At 55.9% G+C, this 26,430-nt stretch overlaps 1 protein-coding gene across 2 annotated transcripts; it reads left to right on the top strand.

Moving 5' to 3' along the window:
• The first annotated feature begins 1,934 nt into the window (after window positions 1-1,934).
• RBPMS2 (RNA binding protein, mRNA processing factor 2) lies at window positions 1,935-26,430 on the top strand. Of its 2 annotated transcripts, XR_010433734.1 has the most exons (9): window positions 1,935-2,269; window positions 14,161-14,238; window positions 14,877-14,915; window positions 15,443-15,505; window positions 16,294-16,444; window positions 17,058-17,206; window positions 19,939-20,101; window positions 25,701-25,770; window positions 26,014-26,430. XR_010433734.1 is itself a non-coding variant. In XM_064668663.1 (8 exons), the coding sequence occupies exons 1-7, from the start codon at window positions 2,210-2,212 to the stop codon at window positions 25,761-25,763; spliced, it is 603 nt and encodes a 200-aa protein (XP_064524733.1). In that variant the 5' UTR covers window positions 1,936-2,209; the 3' UTR covers window positions 25,764-25,770; window positions 26,014-26,430. The 2 variants fall into 2 exon arrangements, 1 of the variants encoding a protein (XP_064524733.1); XM_064668663.1 differs by lacking the exon at window positions 19,939-20,101 and having other exon boundaries at window positions 1,936-2,269.

Consider the following 26,430-nt stretch of genomic DNA (forward strand, 5'->3'; position numbering starts at 1 on the left):
CTTGCTCTGCTGCAGATCTGTCCATGCCGAGCTCTGTGGATGAACTGAGGGGTTCTCACTGTTGTGTACAGGGCTGGTGTGTGAAGTCCTCCAAAAGACCACTCCATAGGACAACATTTTAAATAAATAAAGTGCAGTTTTTTAGTTAAAGAGTGAGGGTTTTCTCCCCTTGTGCGGGTCCTGGCAGGGATCTCTGGCTTAGCAGCCTGTTACAAAGCCTTGGAAAAAGAAGTGGTGGCTTTGCCGCTGTCTGTGTGAGGACTCCGTACACAAACCCGCCCTGCTGCGTGCAGACAGCTGCTACTGCTGAAAGCCTTAACCTCGAAAGCAAGGAAACATAAAGCCAATGCTCCCAGGAGGATGTTTCCTCTCCTCCAACACACCTCTTGCAATGGAACCACTTGCCCCCGACAAGCACTTGACTGTGGGCACCACCTTGGTGATGGTGTTCCTTGCATTGTCTCTCTGGCAGAGGCTGCAGAGCACCATGGGTTGTGCTGGATAATGCTTGTGCATGGGGACAGCTGAGTTTATAGGGTTACATTTTCATTTTGTAACCAGGTGGTGAATGGAGTCAGAGGCTGGGGCTTGAACAGGGCAGTGGACCCAGGTGTGGTGGGGAAATCGTCTGTGGTTGTCCCCAGAGAGGCTCACACCTCTTCACAACATGCACATGAGCAAAATGATATCCCTGAGCTCCTGCTGGAAGGAAATGATCACAGAGCCAGGATTTTGAAGCGACATTCAGTTCTGGGGGGACAGCACAGGTGTCTCCAGCCAGGGCCAGAAGAGGACAGGGAGCACTCATTTCTTTTGCAGCCCAGGGGACTCTGGGACCCCTTGGGCAGGGCAGGGCTGACACTTCCCCTCACTTTCACCTGTCCTCGGTGCTGGGGAAGCAGCAAGGACTGGGTACAAGCAATGCTGGTTAAGATAACAGGGCTCAGATCCCTGAACATCTCCCACTTCATAGGTTGACCCCAAACTCTTGCAGTTTTACACCTTTGCCTCACACAGGGACCAAGGTGGGGGATGCAGAGTGCAGGAATGGGCCATGTATTCTATTTTCTGCTCATGTTACCCAACCATGGGCTGTCCTTTAGGATAAGGCTGGTTGGAGGTGGATAGTGAGGATGGTGAGGCCCTGGTGTAGGTTGCCCAGAAAAGCTGTGACTGCCCCATCCTTGGAAGTGTTCAAGGCCAAGTTGAATGGGACTTGGAGCAACCTGTGATAGTAGAAGGTGTCCCTGCCCATGGCTGGGGATTGGAATGAGGTGATCTTTAAGGTACCTTCCAACCCAAACCATTCTGAGATTCCATGATTCTATGCCTGAATCCTGCTCCTCCTCCCAAGCCTAAGAACAGGGCTCTGCTCCGGGCACCCACCGATGTCTGTGGGGATGGATGTAGGGCTGCCCTGGCAGAAGGAACTGGGCTGCTGTCTCCAGGGTACTGGGGGCTGCTATGGGGGGACTTTGGGGCTACTACCCGGGAGCTCAGGGCTGCTGTCCTGCAGTTACAGGACCCCCATCCTGAGCTCCCAGGGCTGCTGTTCATGGGGCTCGGAGCTCTCATCGGGGTGTCACAAAGATGCTGCCTCGGGGCTTTCGGACCCCCGCGGGGCTCAGCAACATTCCCCCGACCCGGGGATGGCCGGGAGGAGCAGCTGGCCCCGCCGCGAGCTCAGAGCCCGGCGGGCCCTTTAAGAAAGTCGAAACCAGAAAGTTCATCAAAGTTGAGACAGTTTTTCGTGGAAAGGAGGGGAAAAAAAATAATTAAAATAACTCGAGCCCAACAACAAAAAAAACTCCCCGCGGCCCCGGGGGGGCCGGGCCGGGCCGGGCCGGGATTGGCGGCGGCGGCGGCCGGGGGCGGCCCCGGGCGGGGCAGGCGGGCGGGTCCCGGTCCCGCTGCTCGGTGCGCGGCGGCGGCACCGGGAGCGGCGGGAGCGGCGGCGGGGGCTGGGGCGCGTCGGCCCCGCAGCTGCGGCTCGTTGCGCTCCGCTCGGCCCCGCTCCGCCCGGCCCGGTCCAGCCCAGCCCGGCCCGGCCGTTAACAGCGGCGCCGTCCCGGGACGCCGCATGTGAACCGGGAGGGCAGCGCCGCACCGCCCCGCACCGCCCCCGCGCACCGGCACCTCACCGGCACCCCGGCTCGGCCCTGCGGAGCTCCGGAGCAGCCGGCACCACCCCCTGCCCCGGCACCCCACCATGAGCAACCTCAACAAGGACACCGAGCACACCAACAGCGGCGGCAACGTCGAGGAGGAGGTGGGGACGGGACGGTGGGTCGGGGATGGAGCGCTGGGAAAACGGGAGCGGCGTCGGCTCTGTGGCACCGGGGCGGCCGGGACTGGGGACGGAGCGGGTCAACGGAGCTGGGGCGCGACGGCGGCAGAGAACCGGGAGCGGCAGCGGGAGCAGGATGGGGCGGCGGGGGTGGAGCGCCGGGGTGTTGGGGGACGGGGGATGGAACGCGGCGCCGTCGGGTAACCGGGACTGGGGTGTCGGGGATGGAGTGCGGCGGCGTCGGGGACCAGGGAAGCGGCACTGGGGCGTTGGGGAAGCCGGGAAGGAGCGCAGCGCCATAATCGCGGAACAGAGGACTCGACGCCGGGGCTGGACTCCCGGGCCGTCGGAGGACTGGAGCCTGGATGCCGAGGATGCCCTGGGCTGAGGAGCCGAGGCCGGGCTGTGGGAGCCGGAGTGCAGAGGTGTCGGGAAGTCGGCGCTGGAGCCCCCGGGCCGTCCCGAGGAGGGGCCGGAGCCGGGTGGGGCGAGTTCCTTGCTCAGCCCCGTGTTCCCGTAGCCCCGCAGGGCAGGGGGCTGGAAGGTCCCCGCTCACTCCAGTGAGCCCTCTCCCCAAGTCCCTGCAGCTTCTGGATCTAGCACTGTTCTGCCCGTGTGGGCTGCAAGGGACGCAGTTGGACGATAGTGATCGAGTCCTTGCCTGTGTGCTGGCAGCCTGGCTGGGGCTGGAGGGCTGTGAGCTGCCCTGCCAGTGGTCCCCTTCCCCTGGATGCCATTACAAGCCAGAGCCTAGATGCTGCTGGACTCAGGGCTGGGAAGGCTAACAAGGGTTAGTTGTCTATAGCCACATGCCAGAGCTGAGCTTGCAACCCTCCACATTTGCCCTTTGGCTGTCAGAGCCACTGGCTGCTGTCATCACTGCACCCCTTGAGCGAGTGTTGGTGCAGTGGGTTTCCAGCTGCCCTCCATCTTGGAGAGGGCTCCGGAAAATGCCTGGTATCGGTAATGTTTTGCTGCAGTCCTCCGTGCCCGGCCCTCAGGACCAGGGAGGTGCTCAGTCCCCTCCCCTCGCTTTCCTCCGTGCGCTCGCGCCGCCGCAACATGGCGCCTGGCTTGCTCCACCACCCACTGGGGCCGGAATGGCCCTGAGTGCCAGCTGACTTGGGGCCATCGTGTCCCCTGAGCTTCAATCCCAGCAAGGGGGACCCGGGTAATGGGGTGGAATGGATTGGCAGGTGGTGGCCATAGCAATTCGGTCCCCAGTGTGGAGCAGGGCTTAGGTGATGCGCTGATGCGATGGGAGGTGAATGTGATGCTGCTGGTGGGATGTCCCAGCCTCACTGGGTGGCACTGGTGTGGGTGGGTTGAGAGCCGGAGCACCTGAGGCCCTGTGCCACTCCCGGTGTGGGGAGGCTCAGAAACAGGGGGTTTCATGGGCTGTGAACGCGTGCGCAGAAGACTCTGCGGCTCCTTGATCCAATTATTCACTGGCTTGCAAAGTCCCCCGAGGTTGCTGCCGCTTGGGGCATCCCATCCCATGGCATTGCTCCAGCTAGGCTGGTGCCTCATGGGTGGTGGTAGGGTGAGTTCATGGTGCTGGGGCAAAGCTGTCCATTCCCCAATGCTGGGCGGTGGTTTGGCAAAGCAGGTGCTGCAGCATTTTGGGAGCCTGGAAATCCTTGCTCTTTGGAGAGGCTGGTCCTCCCAGGAATGGTGCTCGGTGACTGGAAAACTGAGTTAAAGATGGCATCTCTAGGGAATGGTGGGGGTTGAACGGAAGTGGCTCCTGCTCTCCATTGTGCTGCCTCTGCATGTTTGTGGGGAGGGGGACGGTCCCATCCACCCTGCTGGATGGTCTGTGGCCTCACTGGGTGTGTCTGTCACCCTGCACCCACAGCTGCAGCAAAGGACCCACCACCCTAGAGGTGGCTGAGGGTGCCTGGGAGGTGGTACGTTGGGACTGGGGAGGGGATATGTCCCAATCCCTGGTGGACTTGCTGTTGTAAAGCCCTCTCTCTGACAGGATCCACTATAAAAAATGCTGTGGGTGATGAGCACAGCTTGGGCTTTATGGTGGCTACTCTGAGCCTACAGGAGCCCTCTGAACGCTTGTTTTTCTGGTAGCTCCTTCTGGCTGACCAGGAGCTGTTCCTCACTGCAGAAACTAATGGAGGCACAAGGAGTGACCTTTTGTTCAGCATCCAAGCATGGTCTAGGGGCCCAAATTCTTGTCCAGAGCTCCCCTTGATACAAAGTGATAAATACATTTAGAGTAAAGCGGAATCCTTCAGTCCCACTATACGCAGGAGGGTGTGCTGGAATATTTTCCCACACTGCACGGATAACACTGCCAGATCCTGGCGCTGTGGACACTCCTCCGTCCCCCCTGCCGTGTGCCTCCTTCGCCACCTCCCTGAGCCTTGGCAGAAGGGCTCCCTGTGCCCCAGATATGGCGAGGCGAAGCTCCCAAATTCAGCCTTTCCCTTTATCTTATCTGCGAGCCCCTGGATCTTGCAGCCGCTTCCTGGCCGGTGACATGCGGAGGACAGGAATGCCTCTCTCCTCTCGAGGTCGTTAACGGGAATGTTAAACAAACAGGGCCTAATGTCAGTCCCTGCTGTTCCTCACCAGACACCTCCCCAAACGTGGTCCCTCCCCACTTGCTGCTATCTTCTGTTTAATTTTCCAGGCAGCCGCCAATCTGCGTGACAGCGTCTGTCCCGGTGCTCCTGAGGGGTGCTGTGAGATGGGCAGCTGCCTGGGTGCTGCACTCCCACCCCGGTGGCAGGCAGAGCTTTTTCTTGCAGCTGGAGGAGCTTTCTTGCTTCCTGTGAATGCTGTGTGTTGTGTCCATGGCCATGTTGCAATAAGGTGTGTTCACCCTGCTCCCTTGGGTGCCTGATGCAGAAGTGTTGGTTCTACTCTGGAACTTCATCCTTGCTCTCCTAGGAGGTACCTTGGAGGCTGTAGGCCCAGAGGGAGTGTGAGAAATCTGGAGCTAGCTGTCTAGATGCCCAAACCAGGCAGCTGAAGTCTGTGGTTATCCCATGTGCCCTCTTGGCTGGTCTCAAGGGCCTGATCGCAGCTCCATGAGTGGTGGCTGCTGCTGTTGTTGTAGAGCTTGGGTGTCCTGGACTGCTAAAAGTAGAAAGCATCAAACGTGAGGTTGTGTAATGTGAGCAGAGACCAGATGAGGACCAGAAGTTACCTGGCTAAATTCTGCTTGGAGAGGATTGTCTTAGGAAGAAATCCTTCTTTGTGAGGGGGTGAGGCCCTGGCACAGGTTGCCCAGAGAAGCTGTGGCTGCCCCATCCCTGGAAGTGTTCAAGGCCAGACTGGATGGGGTTTGGAGCAACCTGGTCTAGTGGAAGGTGTCCCTGCCCATAGCTGGGAGTTGTAACAAGATGGTCTCTAAGGCCTCTTTCAACCCTAACCATTCTGTGATCTTCCCTGTTGGTCCCCGGCAAGGCTGCAGTGTTCCCTGTTAGAGTCAGAAAATGCCCTGTTGGGGAGGCAGAAGCTCTTGGCTCCCAGACAACCCCCTCTGTAGCAAGTCCTTCATCCCTGGTTTTCCTTGTCTGCTGTGCACCAGGGCTGCCAGAATCGCCTGGGAATGCTGCTGGTGAGCAGGTTACGTGCTGGATGTCTGTAGCACTTCATGGACTGGTGCCAGGCATCTCTTGACTTCTGTAATCTCTGCTTGAGTGGACCTAGATACCTCGTGCATGTGTGGATTCCAGCTCTCTGACTGGAAACAAGCAAGGTTAATGTAAGTTCTGGATTCAAATATCTCTGTGACACTGCTCTCCACTATGAAGAATGTGAGGCTGTAGTGCTTACAGTCACCACTCGCTAATCCTTCTGCACTTGGCCTGGCTGAAGCAGGATGGTGCCTCAGAGCTGTTTTCATGCATCCTAGAAGTCTCCTCAGTGTTAGATGCAGCTTTCTGTCAGTGACAGATTGTTGGCTGAGCAGACACCCTGGAGTCACCATGCGCGCAGAGGTTCTGGGAACTGGTGTGTTCCCAGACCTCCTCTTGGTCTATCACTGAGTTGCTCTGACAGGGGGGAGGGATATGGGAATCTCCCCATTGTCTTCTTGTGTTCTGGTGCCTGTGAATACCCTCTGAAGGAGCTTTCTTCTTCTTTCTTGCACTTTAAAATCTAAGTTTCTTAGACATGAGTCTGAGCGTCAACATCCCAGTTAGTCCTGTGATGGGGGTAACTCCTTCCACCTGCCACTTGGCTGTGTAACTGGGGTAGTAAATGAGACTCAGCTGATGCCTAAAATTCAGGCTCTCAAAGAAACCTCTAAGACTTAGTTTCTGAGTTTTAGCAGGCAGGCATTCTTTATTGTGGCTTCAGAAATGAGTTTTCCTCCTCAGCTAATCTGAGGAGTTGCTGAGCAGAGCTTTCCCTAGTTGGCCTCAGAATGAAGGGGTTTTCGGTGGTGCCTGTGGAAGTTAGGAAGGGCCAAACCCGAAGGCTCCCTTGCTTTTCCCTCACCAAGATTGAAAGGATGCCCTTGGAGATGTCTGGGAGGTAGCTAAGAGTAGTTCAGGTTTTCCTGTCCTTCCTCATGGCTCTGCTAGAGGATCTGGTGCTGTGGGAATTCAAGAGTTGCTTGCTGGAACTGGTGTGGAAGGTTGTAGAGCCAAAAAGATCCTTTGAGCTTGCTGGTCTTGGCCATACCAAGTCATGGAGACTTTGCTGCTTGGATCACAGAGCAATTAGCAATACCTGGAGCTCTGAGTGCCTCAAATAAAGACTTCAGCTTGAAGTCTCACCATGGCATGAGTGTAGAAGTGAGGTGGTCAGACTTCAGTACAATGCTCAACACCTTCTTGCACCACAAGGAATGCTGGAAACTGAGTTCCTCCTGTGTGCCCAGCACTGTGGAGCTGGACCTTTGGAGGGGCAGGGTAATGGGACACTGGAGCTACAGAACTGTGTGACCTTGAGCCAGCTCAGCACATCCAATGAGGAAGGAGCAGTGGCATTAGGTGACCCTGCCCTTGGCATGGCAGAAATTGATGCTGCAGGTTTGGCGAGGATGCTTTGGCCACTGCCCCGTAGGGTCATAGTGGGGTTGGGTGACTGGAAACCCAAGGGCCCAGTCAGGTGGTCTTACCCATGGGGGGGGATCTCCAGCCCTGCTGTACAGCCCAGGAGAGACTGTGGGAACCTTACACCTTACTGTCTGGGATGGTACCTTCCCTCCTGTGCTGCAGGAGGTGGTGAGAGGTTCTTGCATTGGTGTGGGGTCAGTCTTGGCACGTGTTGGCCTGGAGATGTGTGTCCTTCCCATCTGCTTCCAAGGGCAGAAGGCCAGTGTCTCCTGAAATGTGTAACTGCCCTGGGTCACCTCTAGCAGTGGTCTGAAGTGCAGAACAAGCTATGGATTGTGAGAGCACCTAGAAGGGCATGTTGCTGGTTAGGGTTGGTACTTTTGGTCCATGTTTGAGTGGCACAGCCCTTCCCTGCTGCCCAGTGGCCTTGTCTTGCCAAGAGCTGGACTGATGCAATGGTGGCTTAGTCCTGTGGGTGCTTGTCATCCTCCTGGTGTCCCCAAGGATCTCCCTGTGTTTGGGGGTGACACTCCAATATTCACTGTCCACAGCTGAGAGCTGCTGTGAGCTTTTAGCTCACCATCACTTGGGTTTTGCTGTTGGGCTGTGGAGGTACCTGACCTGCTCCATGGGGCTGGGGCATGGCCAGTGGTGTGCTGTCCTGAATTGGGTTGATTTGAGGAGAGACTCATTTGCCTCTGGATGTGTCCTGGGAGGCACAAGACTGAAAAGTGCCCAGGAATCACTGTGTGGCAGGGCAAAGCAGATACAGATATAATTGCTTAAAGACCTGAGGTGAGAATGTTCCTTGTGGGGGTCCTGCACCCAGACTCATGTCCTCTACCAACCTCTACTCTGAGCAGATACTTGTCTCACCTCTCTGCCTCCTGCCAGGAGAATGGATTGCTTGGGTGTGGGCAGGAGGAGCTGGTCCACAGCAGGTAAGATCTGTGACTCCAGCCAATGGTGACCGGTGTCTGCAACTCCCTGACATCATAGGGTGGCAAGTGTGGGTCTCTGGAGCCCACGGCTTAGTGTGGTGGCTGGTAGTGCCAGTGTGGATGTGAGTGTCCTTCAGCATGTTGGTTGTGGTGCTTGTGCCTGTCTCCTGGCTTAGTGGACCTCTTGGCAAGGTGGAAGGTGACAATGACATCCTGAGGGTACTGAGCCAGCATCTTCCTGAGGTGGGAGCTGCCCCGTTGGACAATAATCTCTTAGGAATTGCAGGGCTGGCCTTTCCAAATGTTTCATCAGCTTTGAACTCCTGTTGTGGTCCGAACACCTCCAGGTGCCATCCTTTCCATGAGATGCTGCAGAGACACAGGGGATGGGACTTGATAGCACAGGGAAGCCTGCATGGCAGAGCCACACCAGCAGTGCTTCCTCTGCCAGGGCCAAGGGCTATTCTTGGGTGCTATCCTGTTGTGCCTTATCAGCTCCCATGTGCTTCCTGCTCCCCCAGGCAGGGGCTGGTGCCTCTCCCTGCTTCCCCCTCACCCTGACCGCAGGGGTGGCTGAGCCCTGCTGACATCCCCCTGCCTGATGTGGGAGACAAGCAATGCTGAGGAGGGGCTGATCCATCGATGAGCAGTGTGAAACACCCCAGCCTTGGGGACAAAATGCTTGTGCACTTGGGCTTGCTTGTGGTCAGCCTCCCTCTCTCTGGGTGAGTAGGATGTTGTTCCTGGGATGTCTTTCCTGCAAAAGGCTGATTTTTGGAGGGAAATGCCTGAAGCCCCACCTTGCTTCAAGTGCTAGGAAGGTTCAAGGCCTTCTTTCCCATCTGGGGATGGGTGAACATCTTTCTGGTGGCAAGGGAAGCTCTGTGCCTACTTGGGGCTTCCTGGCTGGAGCAGCTTCTGGCCTGATCCTGCACTGGAGCTCAGTGCAGCCCTGTCTGAGGACATCAGGGCTCTGCCAGGGCTGGAATGGCAGCAGGAAGCCAGCTCTTGCCACCTCTCTGCTGATGTGGGGAGGGGAAACTGAAACACAGATCAGGGAAGGAGCCTGTTACAAACCCCTTCTCTCGGTGTCTTGGCCCATGGTGTGGAGGCTGCCCTGCTGTCCTGCCGAGCTGTCCCTTGCACAGACCACCATCTCTTCCCCAGTCTTCCCCTCCCCTGTGATTCCTGGGACTTAGATGCGCTGAGGAGCAAAACTGCCCCGTGCTGGGTCTCCCCCGAGCAGTGGCAGGACCTGCACTGAGAAGAAGGTGCTGCCCCATTTTACAGCCCCGCCGCTGGACTCTCGCGTTCCCCTCCCCGCAGCCCTGTTGTGCAAGCTCGCCTCCCTGATTTCGCTCCCGTGCCTTATAAGTCCCGGCTCCCGGGGCAGCCGCAGCCTCGCCGCATTCCAGCGGCCTCGCGTCAAGTGGCCCTGGCTGCATCGCCGTGGCCGGGACCGGGGCTCCGTGTGCCGCTGCGGCTCTGCCGGTGGCCCCGGGTGCCTCAGAGGCACCCCACTGGGATGCTCTCCTCTGGGAAAAGCTGGAGTCCATGTCCCTGAGCTGGGACATGTCCTGGCTGCCAGAAGTGGGGAGTGCCTTTAGGGTGCTGCCATGGAGCTTCTCCCTGTCCTCAGCAGGATGACACAGGGCTGGTGGTTAGGAAGAAGGTTCAATGGGCCTTGTGAGAACGAGTGGGAGATGGCTTGTCTGCAGGAAAAACTTGCATGCAGCTGGGGTAGCTTCCTGGAGAGGGGAGTGTCCAGTGGAACAGTGTTGGAGGAGGCACTAGAGCCCATTCCTGCTGTAGCTGTCCTCGGGTGTCTGGAATCACTGCTGGGAAAGGCTTGTGTGCTCCAGGTGCTGGGATTGTGGATCTAGGACCCGGCCAGTTTGGAGGGGCTGGAGTGGCCCCAGCTGTGTTGTGGGTGATGTAGCTGAAGGCCTGAACTCACAGAAGGGGAGGGTCAGCCTTACTGGTTCCCACGGGAGGAATCAGAGCAGTCTCCCAACAAAAACCCATCACCCACAGCAGCCTTGCGGGGGGTAGGTACCTGTGCCCTTACATTGGGCACCTCCAACATAACCTGACCCTTGTTGGGCTGTGGGGCAGCCTCTGGCTCTGCTTAGGGCTCCCTTTTGAGAGCTCTTATTTAAAAGCAGCCATGGCCAGGAGCTGTGGATGCTGTAAGAACCATACTGACCCTCTGGTGGCACTGGAGCTGTGGCAGGTCGAGGCAGGTGCTGCTGCCTGGCTCCTTTGAGGGCTTGGTGTGAAGCTCCTGGGTGTGCTGGCATGACGTGTGTGTCTCTTCGGGGAGACGCAGCTGTGCAAGGACTGACACTGAGAACTGAGGGCTGAATGGGTTTGTCCTTGTCCCTCCCTCCTCCTGCGTGGGAAGCTGTGCTGGGATCCTCCCTCTCTAAGAGATGGCCTAGATGGTCTTGTCCCTCCTGGCATGAATCCTGTTTTTCCATGGCTCTCCTTCATCTCTGCCAGGTGTTTGGACTGGGGACATCCCAAGAGGGGCAGGGATGGGGCAGGGAGAGTGTTTTCTGCAGGGCCTGCAGCAGTGTGATCTTGCTGGGCTGTCCTAGGCAAGAGCTGCTCCCTGCCCTGCTTCCCTCTGTGCCTGTGTGTCCAGTTCGCATCAGCCCTGGGTGGGATGGGGTTGTTCTCACCTGGTATCTGAGTGGGTGGCAGCAGAGCCCAAGAGCAAGCTTAGAACGTGGTATTCCTGGGGATCTGTTCCTGCTGAACGTCTGGATGTGCAGTTTGGCTCAGGCAGCTCCTGACCCAGCCCTGGATGGATATTTTTGGTGGGTGTTTTTTTTTTTTTCTGTCCAGTGGCTTTTCCAGCTGTGCAGTGGGGAGATTCAAGATCTACATGGATCTGGTGTTTAGTGGCAGGGAGTTGAAGCAGGGCAATTATATTTTAGCAGAAGCTTACCCTGTCATGGCATATTGAGTGTGAGGTCTGAATGCCTAGATTTGTCAGTTCAGCGTGGTCCTACCGACCTCTCAAAGCCTGCAGGACTTGGGCTGCAAAGGGCTGACCGGAGAGTTTCAGTTTGGTTAATTCACTGGAAGATGCTTGTTCAGATCCTGTTGCCCTCATCTACAGTTTGCTCTCTTTGGGAGCAGGGGAGGAGGCTGGACTAGGACTGCTCTTGGTGCACAAGAGGCTCAGACTGCTGAGCTGCCTCCTGCTTTTCTTCTGTGGGATAACCCAGATCTCCTTTGCTTTATGCCTGGTGTTAGAAGTGAACTTCCTCTGGCTTACCTCACTCTATCCATTGCATTATTGCTCAGGTCTCTCATCAGCTTCACCCTCCCTTCCCTGAATAACTTGGTCTCTCTTTCCTCTTACCCTTCTCTTGATCACTTATGGATGTGTTAAATTGCAGAGATCTTGGAAAACAAACCTCTTGGTCTTGTTGCTTTTAACAAGCTCTTCTGAGCAGGGACTTCTTTCTTAGTTTGTCTTGCGTACACCCTCTTTGAGGTGGTTGGCTGGTGGCATTTGGGATTTCCCAGGCTTTGGGGTGATGCCAACCCTTGGTGGGTGCTGTGGCTTGGCTGTGGGACCCCCTTTCCAATGCTGTGGATGGTGGCAGACAGGACTTGGAGGCAAAGGGAATCCTTTGGCCTGTGAGAGAACGTTTCTTGTTCCCATCCTTGGCAGCAACTTACGTGTCTGGCGCTGGGAGCTTGTTGCCCCTGACAAAGAGCTTTCCTGGGCACCTGCCTTGCTCTGTTCAGGCCACTGTAAGGGCTCCAAGTGCCGATTTCCCCTTCCCTGAGCCACTGCACAACTTCCATCCTGTCATGCCTGTCGCAAGGACTTACTGAGCGACGTGTCACGGGGCCATTTAGAGACCCAACAGGGATGCAGATTTCTATCTGCTCGGAAGAAACATCCATTCTGGGGGCTGAGCACACTCAGATCCTGAAATATTGAAAAGGGATGGAGCTTTCACATGGCTGAGGCACATGTGTACCACCACACTCTGCAGTCCTCCCCTGCAAGAGATGGCCGTGGGTCTTCTGGGAATGCACTGCAGGCGCTCCTTGTGGCTCGTGCCAGAGCGCAAGCGCCGGAGCCTTCAAGGCATCCAGAAAACTGAGAAACAGTGACATTGCCCCCTCTGTCTGTGCATGGGGTGCCCCTGGAGTGAGGCACTGAGGCATCAAATGAAGGGTGGCTGGGGTGGGGAGTCTGTTGGACTGAGTCTGGTGTGTTCCCGGAGTGCTCCACGTAACATCCTGCTTTCCTAGGTAGGAGAAAGCAAAGGTGTGTGGTAAGGCCATTCATATTGAGAGGGATCAGGGGAGGGGATGGGAAGGATGCTCAGTGGCTGCATTCTCCAGTCTTGAGATGTGCTGGGCTGGAGAAGGGCTCCCCACACTGGTGGGGGGTGGTGGCAGCCCTCAGTCTCAGCATGCACAGAGAACACCCCAGCCTTTCACGATCACTGTCCATCCTGGGGGGCTTCAGCTGCTCCCTGAGTTGATGTGAGGGGTGTTTCTCTGCCTTGACAGGACTGTCCTGGGCACAGGAGGTCAAAGAGGTGAGTTTTCTTCTGCAAATAGAAGAAACTTCTCTGCATGGAGGAATCTTGATCTGGCTGCCCCAGAGGAATTATGGAGTGCAGAGGCTCCCATGTTTTCATGTGCTCACTGTCTCTAGCCCAGGAGCAAGGCAAGTGTGTACTCCTCAGTTTGATGGTAAAAGAGGTTTTGGGTACAACCCCTTTCCCTGGGGAAGGGGAAATGGCTGAGCAAAACCAAAAATGTGGGAGTAGAGTCCTTCTGCCTTGCAAATGTAATGGGGTCGCTCCATACTGGAAGCAGGCCAGGAGATGGGCTCTGACTTGAGGCTCCTGCTCCTTGTTAATGATGACGAGTGTCTTCATGACCCCCATTATGCATAACTTCCTTTTCCAGCTCTTTGCTGATTTACAAGAAGTCTCTGCAGCTTCATCATGCTGCTTCCTGTGGAAACAGTCTGCCAGCCAGTGTGCAGGGAGAAAGTGGCCACAATGGTCTGACTGTTGAGCAGAGTTCTACCAGGCCATGAGCCTTCAGCACTCTTCTTCCCGGCTATTCAAGTGAACTATTCTCTCTAATTTTAATGGATTATCTATTGAAATCCTCCTCTGGCACTGTGTTTTTTGCTTACACATGAGTGTGTTTGGACTTGGTCCATGACTTCTACAGCCTGGGAAGAGGAGCAGCCCTCAGGGCCTTGGTGCAGCAGGGCTGCTGTTGGCAAGGCACAGCAGAACAAACACTGTGAGAATGGCTTTGGGAAAGACTTCTGAAGGGTCTGATGTGTGTTGGGGAAGGATCTAGGCCGGGACCCAAAAATCTTCCTCCGGTGATGTTGTAGGGCTCTTGTAGGTGTCAAAGGATGTGAGTGGAGTAGTGAAGTGTTTCTCAAAATTGAGGGCTGTCTTTGAATCTATGACTGGAGTAAAGTGTCAGGATAGGCTTAGGAGAGGACATCTAGTGTGTGATCTGTAGAAAGAGCTGGAGAGACAACTGGGTCTTCTGCTGGTTTCTTCTGGACCTTTGAGATGTGTCAAACTGTTAGTTCCTATGGAATGTATGGTCTTTTCCAGTTTAGCCATCAAGGATGTGGGCTGGTGATTGTGCCCTGATCAACCCAGGCCTTTCTGCTGGGCACTGAATTTTTGTAAAGATCTCCATCCTTTGTGGCAGGAATGAAAGGGCTTGGTGTCTTTTATCCTGGACAATGTTCCTCTAATGCAGGGAAGGGTTAGTGGACCTTTGGTTCAAGGTGTCCTACTCTTGCTGCACGTGGCTTCCAAGCTCTGTGCTCCCACGTTGGCACCAAGCACCTCCTTTCAGTAGAGCTCATTGGCCTCTCCCCTAGGTACGGACGCTGTTTGTCAGTGGCCTTCCTGTGGATATCAAGCCCAGAGAGCTTTACCTACTCTTCCGACCATTCAAGGTAAGGTCTTCAAATCTGATTTTTGGTGCCAAAGATGCTGTTTTGTGGATGACACGGCAGCAAAGGTCTGTCAGGGGGAAGGGAGCATGATGTGGGAAGGTGGTGTCTATGCAAGCTTGGGGAACCTGAAGCCAACATGGTGTCCCATGCTTGTGCTGAGATGGAGAACCTCCCCAGGAGCCTGCCATTGGAATTGTGCTGTCTCTAAGCTCGATGAAATCTGCTTGGACCAGCCCTCCCTTGGGGATGTATCCTGATCCCCTAAACTCTCTATCCCTCTCTAATCACCACCTGGGCTGTCCCTGGGAAAAGTGGGGTTCCCTTGTCTGCACTCCTCTAGCACAGGGTGAGTGGTCTGTGCTCTGTAGGCACTAGCCAGGGCAGGGTGCTCATCTTCATAGCTGGAAGGAGTGCTAGAAAATGGGATTTCTTCCCCAGGGGCCAGGATGGGGTAGCTAAGATACCTGCTCTGCCCTCAGTCTTCTCCTTTGGTGGGAAAGAAGTGTTACTGTCCCTGCTCCTGCTGCCTTATTGAGGGCTTGGTGCTACAGGAACTCCTGGGGCTGTCATGTCGTGTCTCAGTTGTAGCTTGGCCCCTTTGGGAACCTGACACTGACTTGCTTTCTTCCCTCCTGCAGGGTTATGAAGGGTCACTGATCAAGCTGACTTCAAAGCAGGTACCTCCTTCTTCCAGCCTGGGTATTTTTGGCTTCTGCTAGAAAACCAGACGTACCGGAAGGGGAGGGGGGATCCCATTTTATTTTCAAGCACTGTCTGGGATCAGCACCATGTACACAGCTGGGTTCTGCTGACCCCACTGTCCTGGTGGTCCCAAGCATAAGCTAAATGTTTCCATGTCTTCTCTTGCTGCCCTGGCTGAGACCTGAGGCTTCAGCCTCACACCTTGTGCTGCCATCAGCCTTCCCCACTCCCATCCTGACCAAGGCAGCAGGCCCCCTATCTGGGGGCTGTTGGGGTGAGTGGTGTCCCCACACATGGGAATGCCAAAATGTTTTGGTGTGCTGGGAGAAGGCACAAAGTGGGAATCTTGGGCTGATGACCCAAGGCCCTTCAAGCTCTGCCTGAAGCCCCTCTGCAGCTTTGGATGGTCTCCTTTGCTTGCTGTCTGGGGCAGAGGCAGGGGGAAGGTAGTCTGAGAAGTTGCAAGAGGCTTCAAAACTGAAATTGTTGTTATTTCTTTTAGCCAGTTGGTTTTGTGACCTTTGACAGCCGGGCTGGTGCTGAAGCAGCGAAGAACGCCTTGAATGTGAGTCCCTGAAGTGTTGGGGGACTGGGGGGGCTGGGGGCCACATGCCCTGCTGTAGCTAGACCTGGAGCTGTGGGTTTGGCTTGGCCGTAGGATAGGACAGGAGGATCTCCCAGCTGTGCCTTTGAGTAAGGAAGCAAAACAGTCCTGCAGCATCACACCAGGGAAGCAGGAGAGCTGCTTAAGGCTGACATCAGCTGAGCAAATGGATGCAAGCTGTGTCCATGTTGTTTCTGACGGCTGGAAGATAGCTCTGGGGCCTCTGAGGGTGTGGGGAACTGTTGTTGCTCAAGAAAGTCTTGAGGATGATGGTCATCATGGGACCCAAAATAATCCCTATCCCATGTGGGCCTGCATCTAGTCAGGATCTTGGTGGGATCTAGTCAGCAAGACATGGTTCTGCTCTGGTATAGACCTTGCCTTGGGCTTTGGTACACCAGCAAGTGCCTCTGCTCAGGCTGGCAGAAGATGTAGTGGCACCATAGATGGGGTTATACCAACTCGAGCACAGACAGGGTTATCTCAGCCCCAGCAGACAGATCTTTCCTGCCCAGTGTTGGCAGCCATAGTGGTTGATGAACTGCACCTGAGGAGCAGAACTGTGTCCCTCATGTTGGAAGCAGTGGTCCTGGGCCAGCTAAACATAAAAATAAAAGCATGTGGGAGCTTGAGTGTTGCAGTGAGATGACTGCAGCATGGTGGCCTTAGTTCCCTGGTTCAGGGGGAAAGTCTGTGCTTGGATTGGAAGCTTCACATCTGAGAGACTCCTGTGCTTTCTCCTGTGACAGGGCATCCGCTTCGACCCTGAGAACCCCCAGACCTTGCGGTTAGAGTTCGCTAAAGCCAACACAAAGATGGCCAAGAGCAAGCTGATGGCCACACCGAACCCCACCAATATCCACCCTGCCTTGGGTGCACACTTCATTGCACGGGACCCCTGTAAGTATGCTGGGAAGCGCTTGGAGATCGTTGCTGGTCCCCCCTGGGAATGCTGTCAGGGTGAAAGGAACCCCGATCCACATCTGCTTTGACTGAAACCTGCCTGGTGCAGAGAGGTTGGAGTTGCAGGAGAATAACAGACATCTGCTGAGGACAACACTAGAACTGTTGGGAGAGCAGAATTGGTTTTGGTAGTTCAAGTGATACCATAAATCCCTTAAATCATCCCTAGTTGTGAAACATCCCTGGGTGTGAAGCATAAAGAATGAGTGCTGTGCCATCACCCTTGTTGTGGCCTGGTAGGCTGAGCAGCCCCGCTGAGGATCATTGGGTGACGAGTGATGTCCTCTCTGAGAGCCCCCATCTTCTGTCCTGTGGCACCAGCCCTGTGCTGCATGTGTGAACCAGCCTGTCCAGAGCCTCTGTGGAGCCTGTTCATGACCTCTTTTGGCAAGGCTGGGAGGTCAGAGGAGCAGTTGGGCACACAGATTTTGTACCTCACTGGGATGGCAGCACAAAGCTTTAGCCTGGAGTGGGAAATCCAGAGCCCACCCCCAGAGCAGGCCTTTGGGGTGAGGTACTGAGGTCTGTCCCCTTGTCTCCTCCTGCACAGATGACCTGACTGGAGCGGCTCTGATCCCAGCGTCCCCTGAGGCGTGGGCTCCCTACCCCCTGTACACCACGGAGCTCACCCCTGCCATCCCCCACGCCGCCTTCACGTACCCGGCGGCCGCTGCTGCGGCTGCTGCTCTTCACGCTCAGGTGAGTCGCTCCCCACCTCCCGTGCCAGGATCCAGGCCCTCCTCTCTCCCTGCCCTGGTGCTCATTCCCGTGGTCTCTGCTTGCCAGTTTGACCCCAGCCTCTGCACCTTTGGCTCCTGGACAGAGCCTGCCCCTGGCTGTGGGCATGGGGGGCTCAGCCCCGAGCCAGCTGCAGGGGAGGGGTCTGTGTGGCCGAGAGCAGGCAGAGCTGGGCCATGATTTCTGACCCTGCAGGTCCAGCCTGCTTTCCTGTGAGGGGCAGGCAGGTGGGAGGAAGCCAGGGCTCGATGTCTGGCTGACTCTGTTGGTCCCCATGGCCAGAGAACCATGTTGAGGGACTGCTGGGAGGAAATACTACCTGTCAGCAAGTAAAATAGCTATGAAAGATCCTCCCTGAAGTCACAGCAAAGGCAACAGGCTCATCTTGTTGCTAAAACTGAGGGGCTCAACTGCGACCCAAGTGACTCAAACACTTTCAAAGCTGGAGGAGGGTGTCCTGCAGGAGATGAGTGACCAGAGCCTTGCCACAGTGAGGAATTCTGATGGAACAGCCTGTTAGCCACTTTGGGTGCAGGCTAGAGAGAAGGGTCATTCTGTGCATGAGCCTCTGGAAGTGCTGGTGGTGGTGCAACCAGCTGCCTGGTGTCCCAGGGCTTGCTTGCTGACAGCTGGGGACATAGGGATGCCTTTACTGGTCTGAAACTGGGATGCTTTAAGGTACAGAGACCAACACAAAGTCCCTGAAACCATGGAATGTAAAGGGAAAGCCAAAACAGAAGCAGTGTCCTAATTCCAGGTTTAGGTGCTTGACTTGAAGCCCTTGTCAGGAGAAGCTGGAGCCCTGTCCCTGCCCTGCTCAGTGTTCCCAGCCAGTTGTGCTCTTCCTGCTTCTGTCTCTGCTCCCATAGTGGTGCTGTGGGGGATTGGGGCAGTGGGACTGACCATTGGGGCTTAACCTCTGAGCTCTGCCTGCCAAGCAGGGCATTTGCCTCTGCTCTTCCCTGCTTAAATGGAGAGGAAGAGGAGCTGTGTCCACTCATCTTGTCCTCCTGGCTGGCAGTTAGCTCTGTTGGCCCTTTGGCATCCTTGTGCTTCCAGCAAGCTTTGTGATGGTAACTGCCCAGCTTCAACCCAAGCTTGCTTCCCAAATGCCACATGGAAGGGGATGCAAACTCCTGGCCTCTGTCCTGCCCCTCTCACACCTGCAGAACTCTCCTGCTTCTGCCCTTCTACAGGTGAGCTGGTGTTGTGCTGAAGTTCCCATGGGGTAGGTGGGAATTATGTGGGGTTTAGGGCTGGACCAGGGACTGGGATGTTTTTCCAAGGACTTCCATAGCCAGACTAGTCCTTCCCTGGGAGGCTTGTGCTTGCTGGTGTTTTCCAAAAGTGGTGGTGCCCATAACTAGAGGGGTGTGTTGTGCTCCTCACTGACCCAGGAGAGCAGGTGTCTTCTTGCCCCTTGTGTATAAGGTGGTGGAGCCAAGGTTGAATTGTCCCTGGAAGGGAGGACCAAGAAAAAACAAACCACCCCTCCAGCCTGGTTGAGGGAGGTGAAACATTTACTGCTGTTCCTTCAAAGATGGTCATTGGTGACTGTATGGGGACCCTGAGTGTGAGGGTTGGACACCAAAACTTTATGGAGCATGGTGGGGGAGAAGGAAAGAGGAAAGTTATCAAGGAGGCCTTCAGCCAGATCTTTACCCTCTGGGGTCTAAGTTTCTTCCCTCCAGTTGGCAAGTTATTAGTTTTGAAAGAGATTTTCTGGCCTGACTATAAGACCCTGAGACTCCAAGGAGCCCCCTGTGTAGGTAGAGCTCTCCCTGCCCAAGAGGGTCTATGGGTGGTGATGGCTCCCTTAGGGAGCCAGTGCAGCCCCTCCAGGCCGTGGCTGGACCCAGCTCTCTTCCCAAGAGGCTGCCAGCCACAACTGCTCCTCACTGTGCTGAGCCAGCGGTGACCTCGCAGGGGCACATTCTGGCACAGTATATGTTACCAATAAAGTTTTACATGGTTAAACATTACTTGGGCTGGCAGCTGTGGGCTGCCCAGTCTCCAGGCTGGAGCCCTCTCCCTTGCAGAGCTGAGGCAGGGTGTAGTAAGTTAGGGAGGTGACTTTTGCTCACAGACTGGGCTAAAACCTGTGCCCTTAGTCCCAGTGTCCTGAGCCCTCTGCCCTCACTGTAGGGGTTGGCTTGCACATGTGATGGGTTCATGGGTTGTTCCCCAGGACAACCACAGTTCTTTCTTCTGAGCCTGGTGTTGGCTGGAGGATGTTCATGGGGATGGTGGAGCTGTAGCAGCTCCACAGCAATCAGCCCTGAGGCAGGAAAGCAGTCGGAGGCTGTAGCTAAACAGAGATCTTGTTGCAAGAGATTTAAACCTGAAGGGCTCGTCCTTTTGCAGCGCCAAGTTCAGCAAGGGGGAGAGGAGGTGGCTGCCCTTGGCCTCCTGAAGGGCTGCCCAGAGGGCTGGCAGGAGAGATGAGGGGCAGGAGGTGGTGTGAGGCTGGCTTGGCCTTGGGAACCCTTGGTAAACCACTCCCAGATGAGACTGATGGCTGCTGCTCCTGGCACTGCTGCGCCACGGTGACGATCCTGGCAGGCACCAGGCCAGCTGTAGCTGTGACTGCAGCCTGACCCTGCCCTGCTGGGGACTCTGCTGACTTTTAAGATTGTCCCATCTGCCTTCCCTCCCTCCCACCTTCTCTCAAATCCCTCCTTTGATGTCCCTAGTGAACTCCAGCCATGATGCCAGCGCAGGCTAGCCCTGAAGCTCAGAGCTGTCCCTGGACATGGGACGCCCTAGTGATGCCTTATTGCAGCTAGTGGAGTGGCTGTACCACAGCTCCATTCCTAGAAGTGTTAAGCATGATGGCAGCCACATCTGGAAAGACTGGTAAGGTAACCATCTCTCCTCCAAGGTGCACCATGGGATTTGCAAGCTTCTGCCCATCTCTGTAGCCCGTATCTCCTTGGCAACCCAGTGCATGGGCCTCACGCTACCCACCCACCAGAGCCTGGGGAATGAGATACCAGGCCTTCTTTCTAACCCACATCTCCAACTTGGCAGCACATGACATGGCGCACACAGCATGGCACCATCTTACATCAGCTCCTCCCAGCTGAGCCAGGCTCAGCCAGGCCCCGCCGGTCAGAGGGGAGCAGCCCGGTTGAGCCAGGGCAGAGACCACCCTGCCACTTGGCGTGAAAGAAACCTGGTTTCTCCCCAACCTTGACCCTTTGAGGGCAACCAGAAATACACCTTGACCTCACTCCTGGCACACGGTGGGGGAGGTGAGTGACGTGATAGTGATAGCACACGACTAAATTTTAGTGGGCACCTTAGACATCAGCACTTGCCGGTCACTTTGTTCCAGAATCGCATACCGGGACAGACCCTGCCCTTAATCATGGGTCTAATCTCACATCTTTCCTCTCCAGTTACTGGAAACGAAGCCAGTTCCTACCTGGAGCTTGGCTTCTCTCTTGCAACCTGAAATCACAGGCAGGACACAGGTTGTGTGAGCTGTAACGGAGGGAATTGGCAGCCTGGGAGAGAGGGGAGTGGCATAGGAGACTGGGAGCTTGGGAAGAGGGAAGGTGGACTGGTTGGCAGGGAGATTGTTGATGTTTGACTGAAGGAGTCGAGTCCTGCCTCAGTTCTCCTTGCAGTGGTTCTGAGCAGACTTTTTTCCTCTCTGTGGAAGTGATTTTGGGGAAAGAAGCCACTGTGTTCCTGGAGCTCTTCTGCAAAGAGGTGCTTCTGGCTGTGGCTTCAGGACTCTGCTCTGGGCAGGGCTTGCCCTGGGAAGCATGGGCTGGGCTCATAAGAGCATGAGTGAATCTGCTGGTGGCGGCCACATGGTGCTTGCTGACCGGTTGGATATCCAGAGCCCAGGTAGGCCCTTGGAAGGCAGAGAGCCAGGTCATGGCTTGAAAGCTTGGAGATGCCAATCCTTTTAGGAAGTGGGCTACCCTGGGTGCCCTCAGGGCATCTGTGTTGCTGCTGCCTTGTTAGGAGACTTTGAAGAGATAGCAGAGGTGTCTCTGATGCTGGAACCTGTCCAAGTGAGTGGTGGTTGGAAGGAGCAGTCCTGGATTGTGGGTGGTGGTGGTGGTGCAAGAGGTTGGTACCCCAAAACCCCTTTCTCTGCAGCTAAGCTCTGACAGATCCTCCCTGGGATGGATGGAGACAGCGATGGATTTTCTGTCCTTAATAACTTCTTGCCTCTTTATTTGGGTGGTTGTGTAGGGGCTTGGCAGGATTATTTTTTCTGGGCAAGCTCCATGCTTCCCAGGGGTGTGAAGCCTCTTCAAGGCCTTCATGGTTGTAATGTCTTCCTAAATTCAAGTGACTCAGTGGTGGCATAGCTGACCAAGCAGCCCCAAGCCCTAGGCAGTTCTCTCCTAGCCATGGAAAAGCAGGCAGGAGATGTTCCGAGCTCCACCAGGTACCTGCTGAGCAGCTGTCCTCACTAAATGGTGGGTGAACTGGACTGAGATGCCATCAGAAGAGACTTGTGGCCATCAGTGACTTTCCCTGCCTGGCTCAACCCAAAGGAAAGCAGCACAACTTGCTTCCCCTCCAGGAAAAAGGGAAATGCTTGTTTGCTGCAATCTGTGAGGCGAGTGTGTCTCCATGAGCTGTAGGGGTACAAGGCATTGGATTGATGGATGGATGCCTGTCCAAACATTCCTAAGCAAGAGGATGGATCAGTGCCTGTCTTCTCCTGTGTTTTCCTCAGTCTGGTGTGGGATGATGTGCTGATCCTCCAGCTCTCTCTTGCTAGAGCTGCCTGGGGAGACATGTGTGCTCAATCTGACTGCATCCTGCCTTCCTGATGGTGGGCTGAGCTGCTTGGGTCTCACACATCATGCCAGCATTTGGATGCTTGTTCCCATCCCCCTGGAGGACCCTGAAAGCGGGTGGCCTGGGTGCAGTGCCCACTGCTGAGGCAGAAGGTGTGTGTCCAGTGTGCACTAATGGGTGAGGAGGTGCCTTGTGGGTGCAGCTGCACCACTATCCTGGCCTGCCTGGGCCATGTTCCCATTGGCTGTGTTTCCAGCTGGAGCAGAGCAGCTCTTACTGGCCATCACCGTGGGTTGCCCAAGGCTCTCTCCTGGTGACCTTCAGCCGGGGGAGCAGTGACTGCGAGGCTGAGGATCTCAGCAGCACGAGTGAAGATGCTGCTCTGCATATGAGCAGCTGGCAACAAAATGCAGCTCTTGGATGTGTTGGTTGGATCCTACCAGCTCCCAGCAGCACAATGGAGTACTGTGTTCTTGCCTGTACCAGAAGCCTTTCTGGTCCCTGGGACTATTCCAGCTGTAGGGATAGCTTGGAGCTCCAGGAGCTGCTGGGGCTGCTTGCAGACCTAAAGGTAACTAAGGAGGAAAGGCAGGTCCTCCAAGTTAAAGGTGGCCTGAGGATAGATGGACCTGTATATTCAGTCCTTTCCCTCTTTCCTTCTGGAGGAATTGCTCTCCATGAGAATGGTGGGCAATGGATACTTAAACTCTGAGGGTAATTGGGAGAGACAAAGGAGGTCTTTACAAGGACAGTGAAGTGCTGATGTGGTGTTTGTCTGCTGTATTTATCATTTCTTTGTGACTTTTAGGCAGCTGCTGCTGGTGTGCTGCAGCAAGTGAGGGGTGTATCACCTGGCCTCTGGAAGGTGGCAGGTAGAGACACACATTTCTCCTCTCCAGCTCTTTTCTGGACAGATGTTGAAGGTGGCAGCATGAGGCTCCTGCAGTCAGCTGGCGGTTTCTGCCTCGTCCCTACAGGCGGGCGAGCAGGAGATGTTTCAGTGGTGTGACCAGCCTCCTTTCCAACTGTGAGCTAATGCTTCTCCAGAAACAACTGTGTCTCTTCCAGTAAAAACCTCCCTTGTTCTGCTTTCCTTGCCCAGTGCTGGACATCTCCATTCTTTCTCAGCTTCCTCCTTGACGGATGTAGTATTTTGAGGGGTGTGAAGAGAAAACTGCCTTGGCAGGTGCCTAAAGAGCGTGTCCTCTTGGCTGGCTACTGCCTCCGATCTGCCGCTTCCAGTGCTTTTCTGCTGCCCTCAGAAACGTCCCTCCTAGTGAGTTCCTGCCTCATCCCATCAAGCCCTTAATCTTTCTGTGGGCTGAAAGACATGGCAGGTCATTCCCTCTCCCTGACATCATGTCAGAGCCTTGGACTATACCCAGGATTGTTGCGTCTGCAGGAGCTCCTGCTGGGTTCCAGGCTGAGCCTCTCTGGATACAGGGCTAGGCTGGTGGTCTGTGGGGCCACAGTGGGTTGGGCTGGGTGGGTTTGGTGTGTGAGCACTGGAGGACCTACAGGAGGAATGTGAGGAGAGGTGTCCATCAGCAGTGAAGGTTTATTAGTGCCAGAGCTATGAACAGTGTGTGTTTTAAGAGAAAAGCAGGATTTTTGTTGAAACTAGAGGTGCTGAGGCTCTGCACGTGGGGCAGAAGGTAGTTCAGACCCCTGAGGAGAGGCTGTAGGGCCACCAGGCTGAGGGAGTGGAGTGGGCTGTGCCGGCTCACACACGGCCCTGCTGCTCAGTGGAGCCCAGCGTGGGACAGAGGCGGCTCTCGGGGTTAAGCACTCGAAGCCTTGTGAACTAAGGGGGAGTTTCCTGTTGCTGCTGGGCAGGAGGAAACTGCTTCCAGCTGTTGAGGGGAGGGGTGCTGGAGTGGGAGACACTGGCCAGGGATGACGGCTGCTGGCTGCCGAGGAGATGTGGCTCTGCTGAGCAAGCACCTCCTGGTGACAGGGCTTGGGGGGAGCAAGTAACTCCTGTCCTTGCTTTGGCAGCTGTTGTGGTGGCCCTGTAAAGTTGTCTGTGATGCTGCTGCCCACTATGAGCCTTCCTGGTGGTGTCAGTGCAAGGGGACAGCAGTGTCTAGTGCAGCATGGTGGCCCTGACTGGGCAGCAAGGGCCCCTCTCACAGGCTAATGGAGAAGTGAAAACAGGCTGGGTGTTGGCACCAAGACAGCACTTTGGTCCTGGCACTGGATGGGACCCCTCTCTGGGGAGGAAGGTCTTGGTAATATTCATGTCCTCAAGGCTGGACTGACTGGTATGCACTTGGCTGCTGTGTCATGTAGTGAGGTATGGGGCCAGCTGAGAGCTGACTTAGTGGCACCCACTTGCCTTGTGAAAGTGTCTGGCAAGAATCCAGCAGGTTATGGAGCCATAGAATGGTTTGGGTTGGAAGGGACCTTAAAGGGGGGGTTCTGCTGCTTTTCTCCCCATCTTAGAGCCAAGTCTATCATTCTGCTGGTTCCTGGAGCCCTGAATGTACCAAGCTGTGCTCCCCTGCCAGCAGCTGGGGAGGGAGGAGCGTGGGATCATTGCTGTGCTCCAGCTCCCTTTGCAACCAGCAGCAGGATGGAGCTCCCCTCGCTGCTCCTGCTGCTGGTTCTGTGCTCAGTCAGGTGGCATGGGCTCGTCTCCTGCTGCTCCCAGGCATGGAGCTGCTAACACAGCCCAGCCTGACAACCAGCCTTGCTGACCCAGCAGAAGCATCTGGATGTCTCATGCTGCTGGATGTTGCCAGGTTTTCTGCGTCTCTTGATGGGCTGGAAAGTGTCTGTTCAGTTACTGTCCCTTGTCTGCTTGTTGAGGCCCCATGCAGCTCCTTCCTTGGCAAGGAGCAGGTCTGAGCAATAGAAGTAGCAGCAAGGACCTGCCAGGGAAGCCTCCAAGCCTTGCTAGTTTGCAGCTCTACCAGGTTCTTCCCATGATGTGGTTTGCCTGCAGCTTGTTCTTGTGGCTGAGTTGTGACTCTGAGTCTTGCGGTGGTGGATGAGCCACTTCTTACCCATGTCATGCAGAGGCTTTCTGGTTTTAATGTGTAGTTTTAGATGCCTCCTTTGGCTGGCTGAGGGTGGAGCAGCCACCACCTTGGGGTGCTATGTGCTCAAAGTGAGCCCCTCTTCCCTGCTTGAGGCTGAACAGGGGGGAAAGAAGTAAACTTGGAGGGGGGGGCAATGAGAGGTGAAGAGTCCCTCCTTGTGCCTGCTTCTGTAGTGGTGAACCTCATGGATAGCTCAGTGGTGAGGAGCTTCCCAAGCATGAAGGGTGGTGTGTGCTGTAGTGAGTGGGGGCCGGGTGTGGGTGTGAATTTTGGGGCTGCCTTCTGGTTATGCCAATAGACAGAGAGTGCTCGAGGTGTTGAGACAAGCCCTGAGATGGGCTGCTGGCTTCCTTCTTGGACGTGTGGGATCCTGCCGTGCTCCTTCAGGGAGGACCTGGCCAGGTCCCAGTGCCACCAGAGCTGGCCAGTGTGAGGCTGGCATGTTGGGCTGTGCCGGCGTGGTGCAGCCCCAGGATGAGATGCTACTCAATAGTATTTGGGGCTCAACCTGGAGCCTCCTTTCCTGTACTGGAGACATCTTTGGTCCGTAGACTTTGCACATGGCTTGAAGGAGCTGAAGGTTTGTGCTCTGGTTGAAATAATCCTGGATCATGGACCTCTGCCATGGCTTTCTTTTCCAGATGCGCTGGTATCCTCCCTCTGAAGCTACCCAGCAAGGATGGAAGTCTCGTCAGTTTTGTTAGTTCGTTAGTAAGTAATTAATTACTCTTGGAGCCAGATCCTTGTCCTGCTCTTCCTTGGGCTCTTGTGCGGGAGGAGGGATGGGAGCTCGAGCTCAGTCCTACACATCCCCCAAGGACGCGGTTGTGTTTCAGGGATGGGTTATGGGAGCGGGGGGACCCAGCGATCTCCGGGGTAGAGAGGGGGCCGTGGTGCTGCTCAGGGGGCGGATCCAGCCCGCCCCCCTCGTTCACGGCCGCTCCTCTCCCGCAGTGTCTCTCCTCGACTCGTGTTCCTCCCCCCTGCCTCTCCGCGGAGGGACGTGCCAGGGACGATCGCTCCGACTCCTCTCGGTTTGGTTTGCGGCCAGCGGACAAGGCGCCCGGCCCCGCCGCCCTCCCCCCGGACTGTGGGGTACCCCCTTCCCCGGACTGTGAAGCCGCCGCGGCCCCAGCCGTGGGGCTGTGCGCCGCCTCCATCCCCCTCTCCCTCCATCCTTCCCCCGTCCATCCCCAGGACATCCTCCCTGACCGAGCTTCGCCGGCCGGCTGCGCCGAAACCCAGCCGGGGGGGCTCGGTCCTGGGCTTCCCCGGGCTCGCCCTGCCCTGGGGGGCGGCTCGGCTGAAGGAATCGAAAGGCAAAATGGGTTTTGCATGTTTTCTGGCATGAATTAAAACACTTAACTTGTG

This window comes from Pseudopipra pipra, chromosome 12 (assembly GCF_036250125.1).
Source record: "Pseudopipra pipra isolate bDixPip1 chromosome 12, bDixPip1.hap1, whole genome shotgun sequence".
NCBI lineage: Eukaryota > Metazoa > Chordata > Aves > Passeriformes > Pipridae > Pseudopipra > Pseudopipra pipra.